The following is a 19,569-nucleotide window of genomic DNA, read 5'->3' on the forward strand; positions in this document are numbered from 1 at the left end:
TTCACTTGAAATCACCCCTTAATATAGGATTTTATTGTCCATTTCTTGAAGCTTGGCAAGACCAAGTATTTATAAAACACTCTTCCCTAGCTTCCTTGTCAGCAATCTTTGGGAAAGGATTGTATTATTTTCCCAGAACTGAAAGTACAGTGACTAGGGGTTTATACTTTTGTATTTGATTAATACAAGAGAAAAAAAAATTGAGGATCTTAGTCACAGGCCTGCATTTTGTCAAGATGCTGGTGTTGTTCTGAGTAAGGGGGGATATCTATGCAGGCAGGCCACTCCTCCTTCTGGCCATGTGGTACTGAGAGACAAAGCATTTTAAAGTCCAGGAAATGTAAATGCCATTACCAAATAGGTACTTCCTATGTGATAGAGGATGTCTCAGTCCTTTGTAAGGCAACAAAACTGCCAAAATCACTGAATTGTTCAAAAAACCTCCCTGCTTTTGCATTGAGAGAATTTTAGGTTCTGTTAGGTAAAATTGCAGTCCCTATCAAAAAGAATGTTTACCTTTGTTGGGCGTAGAAGCTTCAAATAGTAAAGTTCCGGCCCATGAGTTCCCTCTTTTTTGCAGCTAAAATGTGGTATCTGCACATCCAGGAAACGTATCTAAACATTTTGTCATCTTAAACCCTTCTCTTTGGTCCACACATGAGAATGGATAGGGCCATTTTTGTAGGTACACCCACATATCTAAAAAAGCCTCCTCAAGTCAAGTCAGGCCCTACATTCCTTGGCCTCTAGAAGGGCCCTAAATCTCCTTTTAACTATTTATAAGGCCATAATTTTTGTATCTGCTGCTGTTTGTATCAGATGCATTTAGTCTAGAGGTGCTCCAAAATCTCCATGTCCCTTAATTCCATTATTATTATTATTATTATTATTATTATTATTATTATTATTATTATTATTATTATTATTATTATTATCTGAAAGAGTCTCCTTCCTCAGATGCATTTAGTCTAGAGGTGCTCCAAAATCTACATGTCCCTTAATTCTATTATTATTATTATTATCATTGTTGTTGTTGTTGTTATTATTATTATTATTATTAACTGAAAGAGTCTGCTTCCTCAGATGCATTTAGTCTCAGAGATGCAACAAGATCTCTATGATATAAGGATTTATATTAATGTTTTTTTAAAAAATATATTAATGTTTTTGTCCTACATTTAGTCCTAGATTTTGTCCTACATTTTCCTACCTTTTGTCCCAGTTTGGTGTAGTGAATTATGGCAACTCTAAGCATAACCTTTCACTGACTTGGTTTACTTCCTCAGATCCAAGTCTATGAAACTTTCTGCTACAACTTCTTTCCCACAGTCTCAAAGGTACTACAAGATCCCTACATATACTCATATTCCAGACTAACACAGCTATGCCTATGAATTACTGGTATATCACAGTGTGCTATGTTCCCCGTTTTATATGGGTGCCATTGTTAAATGTTTATATGTGCCATTAGGCAACCAGTGTGCAACAGTGTCCTGCTTTCCCTACAATCCCTTCAGCTGAAATGTCAGGAATTGCCACAAAGCTGGTAATTTGACACTTTGGTTAATGAATTCTCTTTATGGTCATATGACTTTCTTGTGAGGTTTAGACTGCCTGTGTAACTCTTTCCCTCTTGAGGGATATAGATATATCCCAGTTAGTTTAGTCAAACTATATGGCTAATGGATCCTGAAAGCCATTCACCTAGCAAGGCTGATACTTTTGTTGACAACATGATCACTCTTTGGGAAGACCAACACAACAGCTTCTATATGCCCTCCCATTCTGAATTGTACTCATTAAGCTGCTTGGCTTACAAATAAGAAGATAGCAGATAATGCAATTGGTAGACTGTGTGTGTGTGTGTGCGCGCGCACACACATGAATACATGCGCCATAGAAGTTCACATGGGGTGCAGAGAAATGCTTCTAGGGCAAAGGCCCTTATGACTTCTACGTTTCACAACTCAAAGATCCCCAGCAGGCATACCATCATCGATTGGTCTTTTCTGGTTTCCGTTGCTCTGTTCTGTTGTCTCCTGTTTCATAGGTTGTTTTTTAACTTTATCCTTCTTTTCTTTACTAGCCATGGCTTCCAAATAGCCTTCTGGGTACTACAACATAAAAACATCACATCCGAGAAACATTTTTAAATACTGTAGTGTTTATATAAAAATGAAGATGTTCTAACTGAAAGTACATTTAAAATGAAACAATGTACATAAACATGAAGGTATTTCTAAAACAACTTATTAGGAAATTTAGGACAAATGATAAGAAAGAGTGTATTAAAGAGGACTGCAGTCCTAGAGGGTGAAAATAAAAAGAGAAAGCCACCGATTCACAGAATATCATCAGTGGCTTGAGGCGCAAACTGAACCTTGTTCCTCTGTTTCTATTTAGGGACAGCAAACAGACTGGTAGACTGGGGTGTGTGTGTGTGCCAGGGAATGATTTAGTTTTTAAAGCCCATTGTGGATTGGGGATTGTTCCTGTTATTCTGTGTTTCTGTAATTTATTGAGGAAAATGTTAAGAAATGAAATCAATGCTATGCAGTTGATCACATACAGTACTACTCTATCGGGGGCTTCTAAGATATTTTCAATGAAGATTAAGGAAGGAAGCATCTTGTTTTATCTATTCGTCCAATTATTTTAATATTGATCATAACAATCACACTACAAAAGATTTTCAGTCAGGCACAGAATCTGCCATTGTTGTGATGATAATGGTTATGTTTCAATAAAACGTCTAAAAAGTATGGCGCCTTTAAAGTCCTAACCTGTAAACTTAAGCCCAATTTCTTTGACCTTTCAATTCCTTCTGGAGTCCAAGGTGCAGGTTCAGCATCATCTCTTCGCAGAAGATAGCGCCAAACTAAGAATCCACATTTTCCGATTTCAGGCCAGTATTTCACCACCTAAATTACAAATATTTTTATAATTTGTGTGTTACTTTCCATAATCTCAAAGTCCATTCAGTTAATTCTATCATAGTCAACTTTCCAAATAACTTTTGCTTTTATATAGATGTCCATTCATTTTAAATCTGTGCTATATGAAAAGCAGTTCAGGTAATATTGAAAGGGGACTGATTTTGACATTATCTCATTTTTCTTGACTTCCTAAGCAACTGCTCTGGGAAGTTAAAATACTCCTAATATTTATGCAAATAGCTCATAACTTTGTGAGTTAAAGCTGCCTTGCGGGTAAGGAAGAATAAAGCAGACTTACTAAAAAATATGGTTTCCAAAAGATATTGATGTAAATCTTTCAGAAATTTTAAAGACACAAGGGCAAAAACAGATTGATTTTGGTGACTTGGGGGGGGGGGGCTATTTGGAAAAAAATAATTAACATATTTGGTTCATTAAAAGTACAATTTATTTCAACCACAGTTACAAATGGAATTCATTTTCCAATTTTTGTTGTTGTAACAAATAAAGCTAAGGAAGGGAGCTTTTTGGTTTTGCCACTTTATTAGGAGTAGGCAAAAACAGTGAAAACGGGGTGGGGGGGTCAACATTAGGAAATCAGAGAAAATTATTTTGTTTCCTCTAGTCGCCTCCACGTCTTTTAATGTTGATCTATGACAAAGTAAAGGTATCTGTAGATGATGACAGCCGTCTGAAGCACTGGATGCATAAACCAGGGTTTTCTCAGGTTTTGACTGCAGTTCCTTGCTCTGCCCAGAAAGTTGTTCTTCATGATCCCCCAACATTTAGGAGCAGCTTTACAAGTTCCATGGAAAACTGCTACAGACAGGAAGGTCACAGAAGTGCCCCATGAATTTCAAATGTAAGCTGCTATCTTTTGTAAATATTAATGTAAGAAGAACTGCATAGCCTCTCTGTCCAATGCTCATGTGTTCAACAAACAGTGGACCATGAATCCATAAACATTTGTTAGTATCTTACGGTAAGAAAAATAGAAATATGTGAACTGACAGCAAGAAAATGTAATCCTTATGTATTTAATTTATTGTGTAACTGTCTTTGTCAAAAGTACCTGTCACATCCACATATCCAAAAACCATGGAATTAATTCTGATGCATACCAGTTCTAGGTGATGTACAGTATTTCAAATTATCCTAAACATTACAGCAGTAGGATAAAAATACAAGTCTTATCTTTTGAGCTTCCTTTCAGAAAAATAACCCATGAATGAGAACTCAACAACATCACATTCTGAATAGTTTGAACTCTTTTTTTAATAAAGAATCTTCTTTCCCTCCCTTGTTATTCTTTACCGTCAACTGCTATAATAGTTAAATTTTTTGATGGCAACTTTTCTCCTCTTCAGATAAATCATGCTAAAGTTGAAAATCCAAAGACTATTTCCATATTTAGTGACTACTAGTGTAAGATAACTGATGTCCTAAAATAATAATAATAATAATAATAATAATAATAATAATAATAATAATAATGTTTTAATAAAAGAAATACAACTAATAATGGGCCCAAACTGCATAGTCTTTTATAAAGACTGTTTACATAAGGAGGATTTTTCCACCTTTTCTTCAAAGCAGCCTCCACACTCCTTGAAAATCCTCAAACGATGAGAGGTCCCTGCTGAGTACTATAGGTGGTGACATGGTGGATTTTAGCTAGAAAAATAATACACAGGGATTTCTGCTCATGCTCACGCAAGGTCTGATGTCTCCACAAAATTTTCACCCAGTTCTCTCTGCTCCACACCACAATCCGGTAGGGAGAAACTGGGCAGCTGTAGCACCAAGGAGGAAGTGGGAAAGCTCTGTTGTAAAAGCAGCCTTCCACTTATACTACGATGGACTCCAAATAATTTCCAATAAAATATGCAACGTTTTTGCTACTGGTAGCTTTCAATGAAAGGAAGAATATAGCAGGAAAATATGCACCTTGTAAATCCCATCATATCTATTGCCTTCTTCAGGTGCGTATTTGCTGATTCTTCGACCCTTTGAGCTCCGAACCACTCGCACGGGCTTTCCAGCTCTCCAGTTTTTAGACTCAGCTCCGATTTTATCATCCAGTGGGGCATCACAATTTAGGGCCAGTGCCCTGAAAAAATATGTTTTTGAAGACTTCATGTGACAGAATGTTTTCTAAAGTACTACTGGGAATTATCTTCTCATGCCTAGCTAAATCAATTTTACTTTCCACACATACTGCATTTTAGTCAACCATCAAGTCAAAAATTATTAGTTCAATTCATACATAACCACCATGGTTTGTTATTAAAATAAGCAACCCTCTGTCTTGGGCTCATATAGGCCTTCTGCTCCTTCTTCATACACAAACCAGTTTGCTGCATTCAAACAAAGCCACAAACTATGACCAGAATCCTCTTAGGTCCAAAACACACTGCAGAAATAATCCAGTACAAGATCACTTTAACTACCCTGGTTCAGTGCTAAGGAATCCTGGGAATTGTAGTTTACTGTGGCACCAGAGCTCTCTGACAGAGAAGGCTGGATGTCTCGCAAAACTACAGTTCCTAGAATTCCCTAGCATTGAGCCAGCGCAGTTAAAGTGATTATTTCTGCAGTGCGTTTTGGGCCTTAATGACTTAGGTTGGCATAGCTCCCAATTACATCAACACAACTTTTTTTTAGCGTTGTGCAAGGAGGTACTGTATTGGATAACTCCCATAACTCCTATATCTCCTTGCACAACACTAAAAGAATTATTTGTGTTAGTGTAATTGGGAGTTATGCCAATCTAAGGCGGGATACAGACCACCCATTTGGGGCGACCTGCTGCCGCCCTTTTATGACACGTATTGGGGCCAGGGCAGCCACAGCAGCAGCCCAGAGGCCACAATCCGGCGCTTTTCAGGACCAGGGAGATGCAGCAAAATGCCGCTTCTCCCTGATCCCGAAAAGGGGTGTCCTTGGGGCTTCATGCCCCAGGACACCCTGGGAGCCGCAGCCAGGAGAGAAAGGGGCCACTTGGCCCCTTTCCCCCTGGCGCCATTCCTGTGGTAATCTAGTTGCTGTAGGAACGAGGTGCCCCCCAGGAAGGAGCTCCATTTTGGAGCTCCTTCCAGGGCCGCTGTTAGGCTGCCACAAGCAGCCTGACACAGCACAAACACGTCACGCCCACGTCATTTGGACGCAGCGTGGTCATGATGTCATAATGGCGGCGCCAACATTATGCCACCGCAGCTACGTGTTAGGGTTGTGGGGCGTCTGTAAAAGACGCCCCGAGGCAACCCGAGCATGCATCCAGGCAGGCGCAAAGCGCCGGTCTGGATAGAGCCAGTGCAACCTTTCTGCTGGCTGCACAATGGTAGCTGAGAGACAATGGAGGTTCATAGTTTCAGTCACCCAACCCAAACAGACAGTGATTGTCCATGAGAGCATGCTCTGCCACTACTAAGCTGCCACTCTGAAGATGGGAAAAGGTATTCTCCTGGAACACAGTTGGGTTGTGGTCGTCAAAGCAGAGCAGGAAGGTCTATTTCTTGTCCCGGCCCATCTGGTTCTGGTTGATTGTGGTTGAGTATGGGATGGCATCCAGGTGGTGGGAGCTGCTCTCCAATCTCCTGTGTACCTATTCTGGCAGAGCTTTACACTGGCTCTCAGTCTATGCCTCACCAGAAATTAAAAGTGGAAGCTTTTCATTTCGTCGCTTGTATATGAAGAAGGATCACACTCAGTGTATGAGTCCAAGGTTTGCTACTGCTCATTCTCATAATGATAAACAATAGACTGTTAAGTCCAAAATGAGCCACTATTTAGAGCATCTCATTGGAGGTAACACTGTGTACACTGTAATATTTTCCACAACTAGAGCCAGCCTTGGACCTAGGGGAAGTGCAAAAGGGCTTGGTTATGTCCCATGGAAATTTGTAAGAGATCTGCAATGCTAGGGGACAAATAGTTGCCCAATTTTTCAAACACACTATGTGGCAGTATAAGATATCTAATGGCAGAATTCCTGAAATCATGTCAAATGTTCTTTAAGTTTCTTTGCTTTATGAGTAGGTATTTAAGGACCCGATTGATTTCCAGCATAACCTACCTACCATGAAATCTGATCTGGAATGGGTACCTAGAACACCAAATCAACTTAGCCTTCTTCAGTTCTTAGAAAGATCATGTGAAAGCTAGAAATGAGGACACAGATAGGGCTGTGCACACAGGCTTCAGTTCAGTATTGCTATGAATTAGCAATTATTCATTCTATCGCCACTCTGCATTAAGCAGAAATGTCTGAAGGAAACTTCTATTCATGCTCAATGATATGTAAAGAAAATGTGCCACCATGCAAAGAGAACCCAATGAAGCAAGTGGAGCAAAACCTCCTCCAGTCTGAGTACTGGACTACGACTCTGGAGGACAGAGTTCAAATGCCCACTTGGCCTTAGGATCACCATACGTTTAAAATGACTGGAAAGCACATAAATAAAGGTTAATAATAATAATAATAATAACAACAATGTAGTTTGGAATTATATTCTTGGAATTTGGAACATACCTAATGGACAATGTAGTTGGATCCTACATACCCTTACTTTAGCAAACTTGCAGTTCAAGGACAGACGGACAGCATTTATTATTCACCATTTACTGATTAGAGAATCTTCCCGCTCTATCTAGGCATTACAGTGTATCTTCCAGACTCTACATGCAAGCAGATATTTTTCTGGACACATGATTAGCTTTGATTCATGTATATGACTAAACCCTTGATTATATACTATACTATATATATGTAATATACGCCGCTTTGATCAGGTCGCCGCTTTGATCAGGTCGCCGCTTTGATCAGGTTTTGGAAAAGTGGGATACAAATAAACTATATTATTATTATTACATTTCCCTCATATATTTTCCCTAGTGCTTTTCTCTTTTTTTTATTTTCAGGTTTCTGTACTTGAAATTAAATTTAAAAAAAAAAACTGCTACAGTTATTATCACACCAAATTTTCCAAAGCCTGCAAGTATAATGTTTCTAAACGCTGGCTTCTTATTCAAGGAATGAATGGATGAAATCCTGGCTCTGCTGAATGCTTCTGCCTTTCCATAAAATAAATTAGCAAAGCCTACCTGTTCATGTGTGTTAGAGTTTGATCAAATGAGTGTTCTCCAATCCTTTTATTGCCAGAAAGATCTCTTCCTCCACTCCCAGTGTAAGTAAATTCATCCCCTCGATCCTATATGAGAAGATTAATTATTCTTTAAAATGCCATACTAAGAATTCAGGATTGCAAGAGGTTAAACATATTGGTAAAATACCTGACCTATTTAATAATGGTACTGCATAGAAAATTATACCAGCACTTCATCTGCTGGCGTCAAAGCTGTTTTGGTTCATGTATGTTAGTGAGTGCACGTGTGTGTGTGTGTTTGTACAATGCCTACATGTGTGTCATCTCTCGAACAAATACGTCACACATAAAAGTACTGACTTTCCTAAAAAGCTTCTTAGGAGAACAGGTTATTCACAAAGCAATCCTAAATGGGGCTTTCCGGCAAGCATCTCACCACATTTGAAGCCCTGTCAGCTCACATTATGTAAGAGAGGCATAAGGAGAGGGAGGGATTTCATCAGGCCCAGTTAATTTTTGCATTCAAAGCCACCAAATGTACCATCAACATCAGGGAGTTAGGATTGCTCTCTTAGTCCTTACGGGTTTTTTTGCAGCAGAAAGTGAACAGTTACACTGGTAGGGGTATTACTCTCTAAATTGTTTGCCATGGCTAGTTTTATTTATTTTACAAGGGCAACTAGGTTCTACAAATAATTATGATATATTATAATACAATTTAACACATTCAGTCACTCTTCAGGACAAGTATCAACAGGACAGAATCAAAACCTGTTAAAATTTTCATTAGTCTAACTTATTTTGAAGCGTCCCCCCCCCCCACAACTCAACTTCACCCTTAGTTACAGTTTGCTAACTTTCCTGACAGTTTAAGAAATCTAACAATAGCAAACAGGACTCATATGTCCCAAATATATGTAGAGAAACTTCTTTAGCCCCAAAGACAACATTCCAATGAAGTCCCAAGCTTTAAGGGCCTTCATCTCATCAGGATAAACTCATTCTCTCTTCCAAGGGCACAATCATCCAAATACAGCCATACTCATATAATCAGACACAAAACTAGTACAATAACTGGTCTTCAAAAAAAAAGCCTCCCTTAGATTCCACCAGCTTCTTAACATTTGTAGCTTTTATAAGGGTTCACATCATCTGGCGATGGGAATGATAACTCCTTGCAACCATCAATGTATAAAAGCATCACTCTTAAGCTAAACAAATTTTGTATCTATCATTCTAGATAAAATTTTAGTAGTAAAAGAGTAAAACCAAGTGATGAGATAATGAGTTATTATGAACAAAGAAAAATATGAACAGAAAAAACCCAGGCTAAATTTAAAAAATAAATACAATGATATTAATTGTGCCAGTAAACACCATTTCAAATATTACTGGCAGCACTAAGCAAATCTATAGAAAGCCCTAACAATCTACCGATTTGTCTTTCAAAATTAAAAATGATTAACAGCTTATTAAGCATATACAAATGAAGAGTAATGCTCTATTACCAACAAATGAAAGCATAAAAGCTATTAATTATTTTAATAGCATTGTACATATTGATGTTACAACCAGATCATCAATAATTCTTTCATCCCTTCTAGTCTTTTTGAGATTTGAGTTAATATTTTTCATTAAACCAATAATAAATACATTGATGTCTAGCTGATAATAACTAAGAAAAAGTGTAACTTTAAAAAAATAATAATTAAAAACATATGGCTGAATCCGACATGATTGAAATACATGTCACAAAACTTCTTTCCCTTCCTCTGGCCTGAAACACGCGGGCTCAAAGTGCTGGCTTCAGGCTGATCTGGGGGCAGAGCATACAGATGATGCATGCCCCCAGATCAGGTTGAAGCTGTGCTACAGCTGCTTAAGGTGGCCCGGGGCTGCCAGCAAAAGAAGCGCAACCTCACACCCCTCCCCCAAAACACTCCTTGCTGGCAGGGCAGCGGCCAGCTTCAGGACCGGGGCATCTTGTTGCCATGATCTTGCACCGAACGGGGAGCAATTGGGGCTTGAGAGGCCAGAAGCTGATCCAAGCTGCTGGTCTGCTTGACCCCTCTCTCTCTTACAGCAATAGGAGCTTTTGGCAAACTAGTTACAGCAGGTTTTTCTAATCATCTGGAATAAATTTTTGAATTGAGATTAAATTCCTTCCAACAGGATTCTATTCTTGGGCAAACAGATGTCCAACACTGAGTGACATCTTACAACGGATACAAATATGAAGAATACTACCTAAAGAAATATTGCTTATAAGAATAAGGAGTCCTTTTTTTAAAGAAGATTTCTAAGGTCCGTTACAGACCGCCGGTTTGTGGCGGTTCTGCCGGTGCTGCTGTTTGCTCCGCAAGGGAGCTGCAGCAGCCAAACCACATGGCTCCCGTGCGGAGCAAAAAAGAAGCTCCAAAATGGAGCTTCTTCTCGCGTCAGTTATACGCTGCGAGGCGTCAATGGCGCCTCGCGACGTCATAAGCACCGTGCGACGTGCGGATGCACAGCATCTGCTACGTCAAGATGGCGGCGGCCATGTGGAACGGCCGCCGCCATTTGTTACGGACAGATTCCGCAACAGGAGTAGGGGCGTCTAGAAGAGACGCCCCTTTTTTAAACTGGGACATCCTGGGGACGTCCCCAATGGTAGTATGTAACCCGCCTTAATCTTACAAAAGCAATAGGTTATCATTATTAAGATAAAGAATGGAAATATAATAATTGTATAGGTCCAGTACTGACACAATGTTCATGTGGTCATTTGCTTGAATTAAAAGCTGGAGAAGAGGCCGCCAAATTGACTTGATCAACTTGTTCTGTAACTCTGTATTAGGGGATTTTTACTTTGGTTTGGGACTGTAGATCCTTTAAACCTAATTAACAGAAACATCTTGGTGCCAACAAACTATCTTTAGAACTTAAGGTGATTTGAGAGGGTTTCTAAGAAAAGAGAAGCTGAGGCACAAGAAATAGATATTCCCACAGCTTCTGCCCAATCCCTCAGTCCCAGTTAATAACAAACTTAGAATTATGTCTTTCCCAGGGGTAAGTGACAGAATACTGTATATACTTAACTATAAGTTGACCTCATGTATAAGTCGAGAGCAGGTTCTTGTGCCAAAATTATGGATTTTGACATGACGCATGGATAGGTCAAGTGTAAAACTTGGAGGGTCCTTCAGTGTGTGTATGCAAGCAGCAAGAGGGAAGCGGCAATTAATATAAGGCTTCAGTGTTTCAGCCTTCACTGCCAAGACAATGAAGTCCACAGGTGGGAGAGGGACTGTTAAACAGCAATCAATCAATCAATCACCAAGGACTGCTTGGGCTCAGGATAGAAAGAAACTGCATGGGGAAATCTGAAAGAGCTGCTATCACATTACCATAGTGCCCCATAAATAAGCCGATCTAGGATTTTGGGGTCAATTTTGAGCATAATTGTTTAGACTTATAGATGAGTGTATACAGTACCTGCATTCCATATAAACAATTATTCTACAGTTGTTTGTCACAGGACCCTAAAAATACCTGATGAGATATCTGAGATCTATTATCAAATCACTTCACTGAAAAACTTTTCAAATACTAGCAAATATTTTGGAACTAGTTATACATACTTATTCCTGCACATACTGTGTATATAATGAATCCAAACGACAGTATTGGTATTCAGGTTTTGGGATTTCAAAAATGTGAATTTTGATTTATAGACATCATAAGCAAATAGTAAAATTCTTGGCAAGAAAATATCACTGTAAGAAAAAAAATACTCTAGATCAATCCTTAACACTAACCTAGGGACTGCCATAGTGCAAACACCTCCCTGGCTAGCCTAACATAAAGCTCACCACTACAAGAAGCCAACAGATTCAAGACCCACTTTCTGCTACCAAGGTATTCCATGCACCTTTGCAATTCTATGACAACTGATGTTTCAGCATCTATTTTTCTCAGAATGATATTTTCCTTTTAAAAAAAAATCAGTTTCTGAGGAAATCTCCTTCAGTGGTAACAGTTAAGTAAGTACTGTTACCAAAGACATTATTTTCTGATGCTACTGAGAATGCTTACAGGCGTCCACAGCTTATTCGACAGGTTACACACCAGAGCACTGTCAAAAACTGGAAATCGTTGAAATGTGGAACCACATCTTTCAGACATCTGGGGTTGTAGTGAAGCAGCTATGAGCTTGTGAAACTAGTGAACACATTTAGAAAACATGGGATGGAAGAACAGGAGGAGTAAGGGATGGACGTGGGGGGAGATGGTATGGGGGGGAGCTTCCAAATTATGTATGCCTGCACAAGCTCACAATAATGGTCCACACCTTTTTCTGTGAGGATACTTCTGATTGGGTGATATTCTGAGAGAAGTGGGATGGATGGAGTGGAGGAGACAAGTAGTTCTAGTTACTGTCAAAAGAGCAAATCACTGAAAAGCAGACTGTAGAAAAGCAGAGGACGCCTGTTATTTCACTTTCTTTACTAATGATGTTTAAAAACAACAGCTTACTGCTTTATCATTCACCTTAAGCATGCTTCAGAATTCCTCCTGATGGTAAAAGAGCTGGAGAAGAGGTAGTAAACATTACTCTCATTGTATAAAACAGTTTATGGCTAAACAAACCATGGCTAAATTCATGAAATGAAAGAACAAATTTTGATTCATCACATAGCAGAACAGCTTGCTGCTCTATGTATGAGTTACAAATGTTTTTCAACATCTGCTTCTCAGTGCTAGACACTGAGATCATCTGAGACAATCTGTCACATATAGCAATACCTATAAAAAATAAGTAGAATTCTTCCAGTGTCATTTCTCAAGGATCTAATCTGTACCCAGCTGAGACCTAATTCTTATGGAAGAGAATCCACATCTAGCCTGTACCACACCAGACAGCAGGTACAGGCTCACAAGACTGTAGGTTTCTCTACACAAAACCTCCCCATATAAAAAACTAGCAAAGAGTAACCTGTTCTCTAATATGCTAGTTTTCTGCTTGCATGAGAAAAAGTACTTTGCATTGAGGAACAGTTAGTAGTCATGTCAGCCTCATTCTGGAGGCAGCAATAGTATAGTCCAGCCACAGGTCTCAGAAAGGTGTAGGTCTACCATGAGAAATGTCTCTCGATCTCAGAGTACATTTATGCTGTAGCAAGCAAGGGTGCTGAATCTAAACCCTGGTTCTGTTCAGTGCTTAAACAGGAAATACCCCAGCAACCCCAAGTGAAATACTTTGAGTTCCACCACAAAAGAAAGATCAAGTATAAAGACAAATTAATAAATACTGGAAAGAAATAGGGGTATGTTCACAATATAATCAAACCATTAATATGCCTATCAGTAAACTTTATTCAAAGAAAAATTATGCTTTTAGAACAAGGTTGTGTCAAAAAATGTGAGTGGTCTACTGGCAAAAGTTTCTATGATCAAACTCAGCAGCAACGTGGGAAGAGGACATCATTTTCACCATCTCCCCATTTCCTCTGCAATCCTGTCTCTCAGTTTGCCTCAGAGGGTTGTAACTTGTAACTTTGCATTGTGTGGGAAGTAACTGAGGGGACTGCATACACATATAAAAAAGGAATTTGCAAAAAAAAAATCCCTTTCAATGTATAGAATCCTCTACAAAGTCTAAGAGGCTTCTATTGGTGTGGGGATGCAACTGGAAACAAATGTCCTTATGCAAGCTCTTATATAAGTGTAAATAGATTCTTACTCTGAAAATTCTAAAGTGTGGTTTTTGTATTTCTGGTCAAAGGCACTGTGAAGAAAAATCTAAACTGAGTCACTACAGGCACTTTCAATATTCACATATGCAGACTGGTGAAGACTTCAATGGACACTTCTTCCCAAAACATTCTGCTGTCTTACTACATAGATAATCTAATGCCAATTTCTGAGGAAGTGTAAAAAATAAATGGTTACTTTCTCTATGTAAATTACAGCCTCTATTTAAATCTATCTATGGAAACAGAAATAACTAATAGAAGTATAGGCCCCTCCTGCCCCTCCGATTTCCAGGACAGAGGATGGAAGGACTTGTGAGGAGGAGGAATCAAGGAAGGAGAAAGTTGTCTGCCCACACAATTCCCAAACCTTTGCTGCTAGTGAGCTGAGGGCCCAATGCAAGGAAGAATTTGGGACAATCAATGTCCCCCTTTATACCAAGGCTAGGTTTTAAATATAGCACATTGGTGCACTGTCTTTAAGTCCAGTTCTTCATCTCCTCATCCATCACTAGAGTTACTTCAAAGGGGAAACTAAGGATTCAGTCTCCATTCACTTAAAGTGACTCTTCAGGGAGAGAGATGTGCTGTTCCTTGTATCAGCCAAATTGTGCTTACTCAACACAATTTGACCCCTATTCCACTCAGGGCTACTGCGTACATGCTGACTTCAGCTGTCAAGAATATCCCCCAGTGTCAGAGAATGCATGCATCACCCACCTGCAAAGTTAGGTTTAAGAGAGTAGGTGATAAGGAAAGGTTATTCTGAGGCCCATAATACTTTCTTGTAAGTGAGTTATCTCTATTCTCCCCATTCCATTTAGATTCCTAGTATGTCCACATGACAAAACCTACCTACATACAGAGAAATAAACTAGAAATACACCAAATTTTTAAACAGTTCTATTAATACTCTTCCGTTACATCTACATATGGCCTTTACTGCGATCATAAATAATTAGGATAAAAACTTACTACTTCATCTTCAAATCCTCCAGCCAGCACAAGGGAGTAAGCGCCATCATTACTACGCCCATGGATTCCACCAACATGAGGTCTATGAACACCTGCTTCACTCACCTTGGAGAAGAATGTTTTATTTACAATCAGTTCTAACAACAAGGTGATGGTCATTTTTCTTTTCTGAGTAACAGATTTCCACAGTCTGTAACAAAACTGCTTTTGCATTTTGACAGTTTTAAAAGTTTTCACCATATTTCATGGGACTGCAGTTCAAGAATTGTAAATTCAAAACTCATCATGGACAATACTCGATACTGAAGGATTTCTACGGTCAGCTCACTGTCACAAGAAGTTCAACTGTATTTGTTTCTTGATGGATCTGCCACCAAATAAGCCAAATGTAACAGCAGAAGAAACTGAGATTTTTTCCCCAATACAGAATGATGATCTACTGGCCTAACGTGTCTTAGGATCTTAGAATCATGACTGATGCCAAATTAATAACAAAACCCAAACTGTTTTAAGAATAGAAAACAGTTTTGACTAAACCTCTGTGGTTTGTCCACTACTGCAAATAACTCCAGAAGAAAGAAAAAAATCATTTGAATCTACAAACATATATGTTAAGATAGTTAGAAAAAGTGTATCTCTATCATACCTGCACTCTGAACTTCCAGGTTGCTCCAACTGGAACTCCAGGTATAGGTCCATAGTGATTGGAAGGAACAATAGTGCATTCCTTAGTGCGGCCAACACAGGCCATACCCTATAGACATAAGAAAGACAATTGATAAATCAAAATGATAGGATGCTTTAGGAAAGGTATTTTGCTTCCAAAATTCTTTAAATTACAGGAAAAAATATGATTTGATCAATTAATCAGAAAAAAACTCAGCTCACTCTTGGCTGATATTTCTTTAAATTCATAGTACAGTCTGTAACCCAGGAAGCAGGTGCACAAAACCTGAGCTGTGTTTTGAGCCCAGGAACATGAGCCACCGGAAAATTCACTTTGATCTGGGCTCCAGAGCATGCCACGTTCCTATACACTGCTGGGATATGGCCCCTAACACCCTTTTTGAATTTTATTTATTTATTTATGGTATTTTTACCCAGCCCTAAAGGCTATCAGAGCGGATAATTTGTCCCCAAGGCTGGAAAAAATTACTCATCCTTGCTTCTGATGTGCACATTATGTTGTATCCTGACAACTCATGTTTTGGAGAACACAACACAGAACATACAGTAATATCTTTTTCCAAATAGGTTTTACCTTGCCCCAATCTCGTTGGCTGTCTGTACATGCAGATGGCATCTTTGCCTTCTTTTTGCTTTGCTTTAGCTTTTCCCCAGCCTTTACAACTTCATCGGAATCATTTTTACAGGAAGGGCAGTACCTAAAAGATACAGGCTTTAAAATTAATAACTACAGCATGAAAAATAAGGTGAAAATATGCAGAGAAGTAACATAGTCTCCAAAATTTTGTGCAAGACTGAGAAATTGACCTTGATGGTCAAACAAACCACTTTCTGTTGACAAGGCTATGCTCCCTCCTCCCCATTTGATAGGTTAGATGCAATCCTCTGCTCAACTCTGGAGCTCTAAATTCAGAACTGATTGGGAAGATTCTCTGTACAATGCAAAAGCAAGTCCTTCCTTCCCCTACCTTCTCTTCCTAGAAGATGGTGGTGGTTTGCTTTGTCTTTGCACTTGCTGGAAGCTCGAAGCACACAGCAAGCATTATAACACAGTATTTACCAAACTTTGTAAATGATCATGAACAGTACCATTCAAATTTCTCTAGGAATCTCCAGAGGTCAAAGACAAAACATAAGATACTTGATTTATTCTGTTATGCACTCATCAATGATATTTGCTTCTGTGTATCTGATCTTAGTGTATAGGAGGAAATCAAAACTATTTAGGCACTAAGGTGTAACTGTGTATTAAATAACCGTTACAGTACTGGCAGTAATATTCTTTCTGAAAATTATTTCTCCATGAGTAAAATATTAACAATTTCATATTTTCTTCTTTCAATGAACACAAAAGAACTTGAATCAAACAGTTCCTTGAATATAAAATTAATTTATCTAAAGGGAAAGTAATACAGATCTATCAATATTAAGTGTCAGCAGGAATGTAAATTCTTTAGCTCTATAAAACTGAAATTTTATGCTTTTTCTACAATCTCACAACTCAAGAACTATAGATCTGTGCTGCATTATTTACCAGTCTTCATCTTCTGGTATCTTGCTCAAAGGTGGATTCAGGCAGTATATGTGGTAGGCCATATTACACTCATCGCAAAGAAGTTGCATGTGAGCATCTTGTTTCCCCCCACACAAATAACAGGAACAAAATCGGCATTCTTTATCTGGGTCAGCCCTGCAGTGCTTGCATTCAGGACCACTCTTTCCTGCAAAGCAAAATGGGATAAACTTATCTTCCATATTAAAGAAAGGGCTTTAAAATGACTATGCATAAGTGTGAGTAAACAAACAAAGAAACCAAAGCATACTTAATATCAAGCCATACTTCACAAGCTCAGCCCATTCATAAATTATTCCACAACATACTACACCTTGGAAATATCAAGAGTTCATGAGCTTAGGTGAAAAATCTGTTTAAGCAAAGAAGCAAAACTCATTTTAGAATTCCACACATGTATGTTCATACACCCTCACCTGGGTGGTAAAGAAGAAGCAGGGGCAGTTCCATCATGCCTAGGCCCAGAAACAGATGAAAGAGCCTCCCTTCCCTCCCAACTACCACTGCCCTGGCCTCAGAGGAAGAGAAGAAACAGGTACAATTCCACCATACCTGGGCCAGAAGCAGAATGAAACCCTCTCATCCATCCCAACTGCCAATGCCCTGACTGAGACAAAGAGAAGCAGCAGTATTTGCTGGACTCACTCCCTCTCCCTCATTGCCATCCCCTTTCCCTTTTGTGTCTTGTCTTAATAAGATTGCAATGTTTATTTCTGGATCTAAGTGTAGAAGACAGATAACAGAATCAAGGAACCATAAGTTATGATTTTAAGGCAATACAATGCATTCTCTTGGGTTCAGAATATTTAACTCTTAAGTTCAAGTATTTTGAATCAAGCTCTTGCTGATAGATAAAAAGAAAAGAAGCAGTTCCCTCAAGCTAGATGTCTGCCCACCCCTGTCTAGTCCGAGCCATGGGGCCATTCACAGGAACCACGTTTTAAATATATATATATGAATGAGATGGAATGAAAACAGTGTAATTAGGGAGTTAGATGAAATATAGCATATATATAATAATTAATATTCAATGAAGAGATTAAAACATAGGATCTTTTTCCTCTTCTCTGGTTTAAATGATTGAATGGATATAACTGAAGGGAAAATATATTTTTATAATTTTATATGAATTTTACTCTTTACTCTTATTTCTTTTCCCCATACGGATATTGTAAAGGATATATGTACTAATACAATTTTTTTCTTTTTTCTTGGTAGTATTTGCTATAAATTAAAAAAGAGGGATACCAATTGGCTTCCTGGAGTGATGGAAGTGTTTAGCTTTAGAGAATTACTGATAATATGTATAATATGTATAGGTATATGTACGTAATGCCTATTTGTAAAATGCTTGTTAGTATGTTATTATGTGTCATTATTTGTTATTCGTGTTTTAATTAAATAAAATGGAAAAAAAATAGATTTATATATTTTTCTATTAAAAGAAGTTTGCAATTATAACATCTTCCTGGCTCCTGAAAATTAGGAATAGCAGCTAGGAAGAAGTTATGATTGCAAACTTCTTTTAATAGAAAAATATATAAATTTGTGGAACTTTTGGAAATTTAGTCGATTCACACCTTTTTATTCAGACAAGCTCTTTATTATATTAAAGAACTCTGAAATATATATCATTTCTCCTCATTTTATTCAGCCAACCTAAATATGAAGCATTCTATAAGAAACTGAAAGCTGAAGTCTCCAACTACACTTTTTGGTTTCCTATTGTTTATTGTTTGCCTTTGTTTAAAACAAGACAAAAGAACTAAAATGAAATTATGATTATTGCCCAAAGAAAAATATAAACACCACTGTAATTATGTTTTTATTTATCTTGTTGCTATTGCAGTAAATTCTTTTCACTTCAGTCTTCATCCAAAAAAAGTTCCCAAAACATTTTTTAAATCAATGTAAGCAGATCAATATAAATAATCCTTTCCTATTGTGATGGTCTGAGTCCCCCTCCTGCTTCTAACTCATAGGGATGGGACCACTAGAAACTATCTTAACTGAATTAAGCTGCCACCACCTAGTGAACTGCCCCCTGCTTTTTCTTGTAACTCAGTAGGAAGTTACTTTGGAGTTACTTTCCGTCTCTGACCCTGCAGAGAATTTTCTCCTCACCCCCCAACCTTTGTGAGCAGATGAAATAAAGCAAAGGCACTCTCTAATGTAAGGTTGCCTTCTCCCAGGAACATTTTGACATTACAAGTTTTTCACTTCAGTCTTCATCCAAAAAAAAGTTCCCAAAACATTTTTTAAATCAATGTAAGCAGATCAATATAAATAATCCTTTCCTATTGTGATGGTCTGAGTCCCCCTCCTGCTTCTAACTCATAGGGATGGGACCACTAGAAACTATCTTAACTGAATTAAGCTGCCACCACCTAGTGAACTGCCCCCTGCTTTTTCTTGTAACTCAGTAGGAAGTTACTTTGGAGTTACTTTCCGTCTCTGACCCTGCAGAGAATTTTCTCCTCACCCCCCAACCTTTGTGAGCAGATGAAATAAAGCAAAGGCACTCTCTAATGTAAGGTTGCCTTCTCCCAGGAACATTTTGA

At 38.4% G+C, this 19,569-nt stretch overlaps 1 protein-coding gene across 1 annotated transcript in view; it reads right to left on the reverse strand.

Annotated features, from left to right (window-relative positions):
• Positions 1 to 19,569, reverse strand: part of UHRF2 (ubiquitin like with PHD and ring finger domains 2) — a 64,642-nt gene that overhangs the window by 6,841 nt on the left and 38,232 nt on the right. Inside the window, exons 6-13 of the mRNA XM_042450338.1 lie at positions 16,970 to 17,156; positions 16,010 to 16,133; positions 15,395 to 15,502; positions 14,749 to 14,853; positions 8,040 to 8,146; positions 4,884 to 5,046; positions 2,784 to 2,921; positions 1,991 to 2,114 (exon numbers count right to left, since the gene is read on the reverse strand). Of these exons, the coding sequence (XP_042306272.1) occupies positions 1,991 to 2,114; positions 2,784 to 2,921; positions 4,884 to 5,046; positions 8,040 to 8,146; positions 14,749 to 14,853; positions 15,395 to 15,502; positions 16,010 to 16,133; positions 16,970 to 17,156 (1,056 nt within the window). The remainder of the gene's footprint in view (positions 1 to 1,990; positions 2,115 to 2,783; positions 2,922 to 4,883; positions 5,047 to 8,039; positions 8,147 to 14,748; positions 14,854 to 15,394; positions 15,503 to 16,009; positions 16,134 to 16,969; positions 17,157 to 19,569) is intronic.

Source organism: Sceloporus undulatus, chromosome 2 (assembly GCF_019175285.1).
Source record: "Sceloporus undulatus isolate JIND9_A2432 ecotype Alabama chromosome 2, SceUnd_v1.1, whole genome shotgun sequence".
Lineage (NCBI taxonomy): Eukaryota > Metazoa > Chordata > Lepidosauria > Squamata > Phrynosomatidae > Sceloporus > Sceloporus undulatus.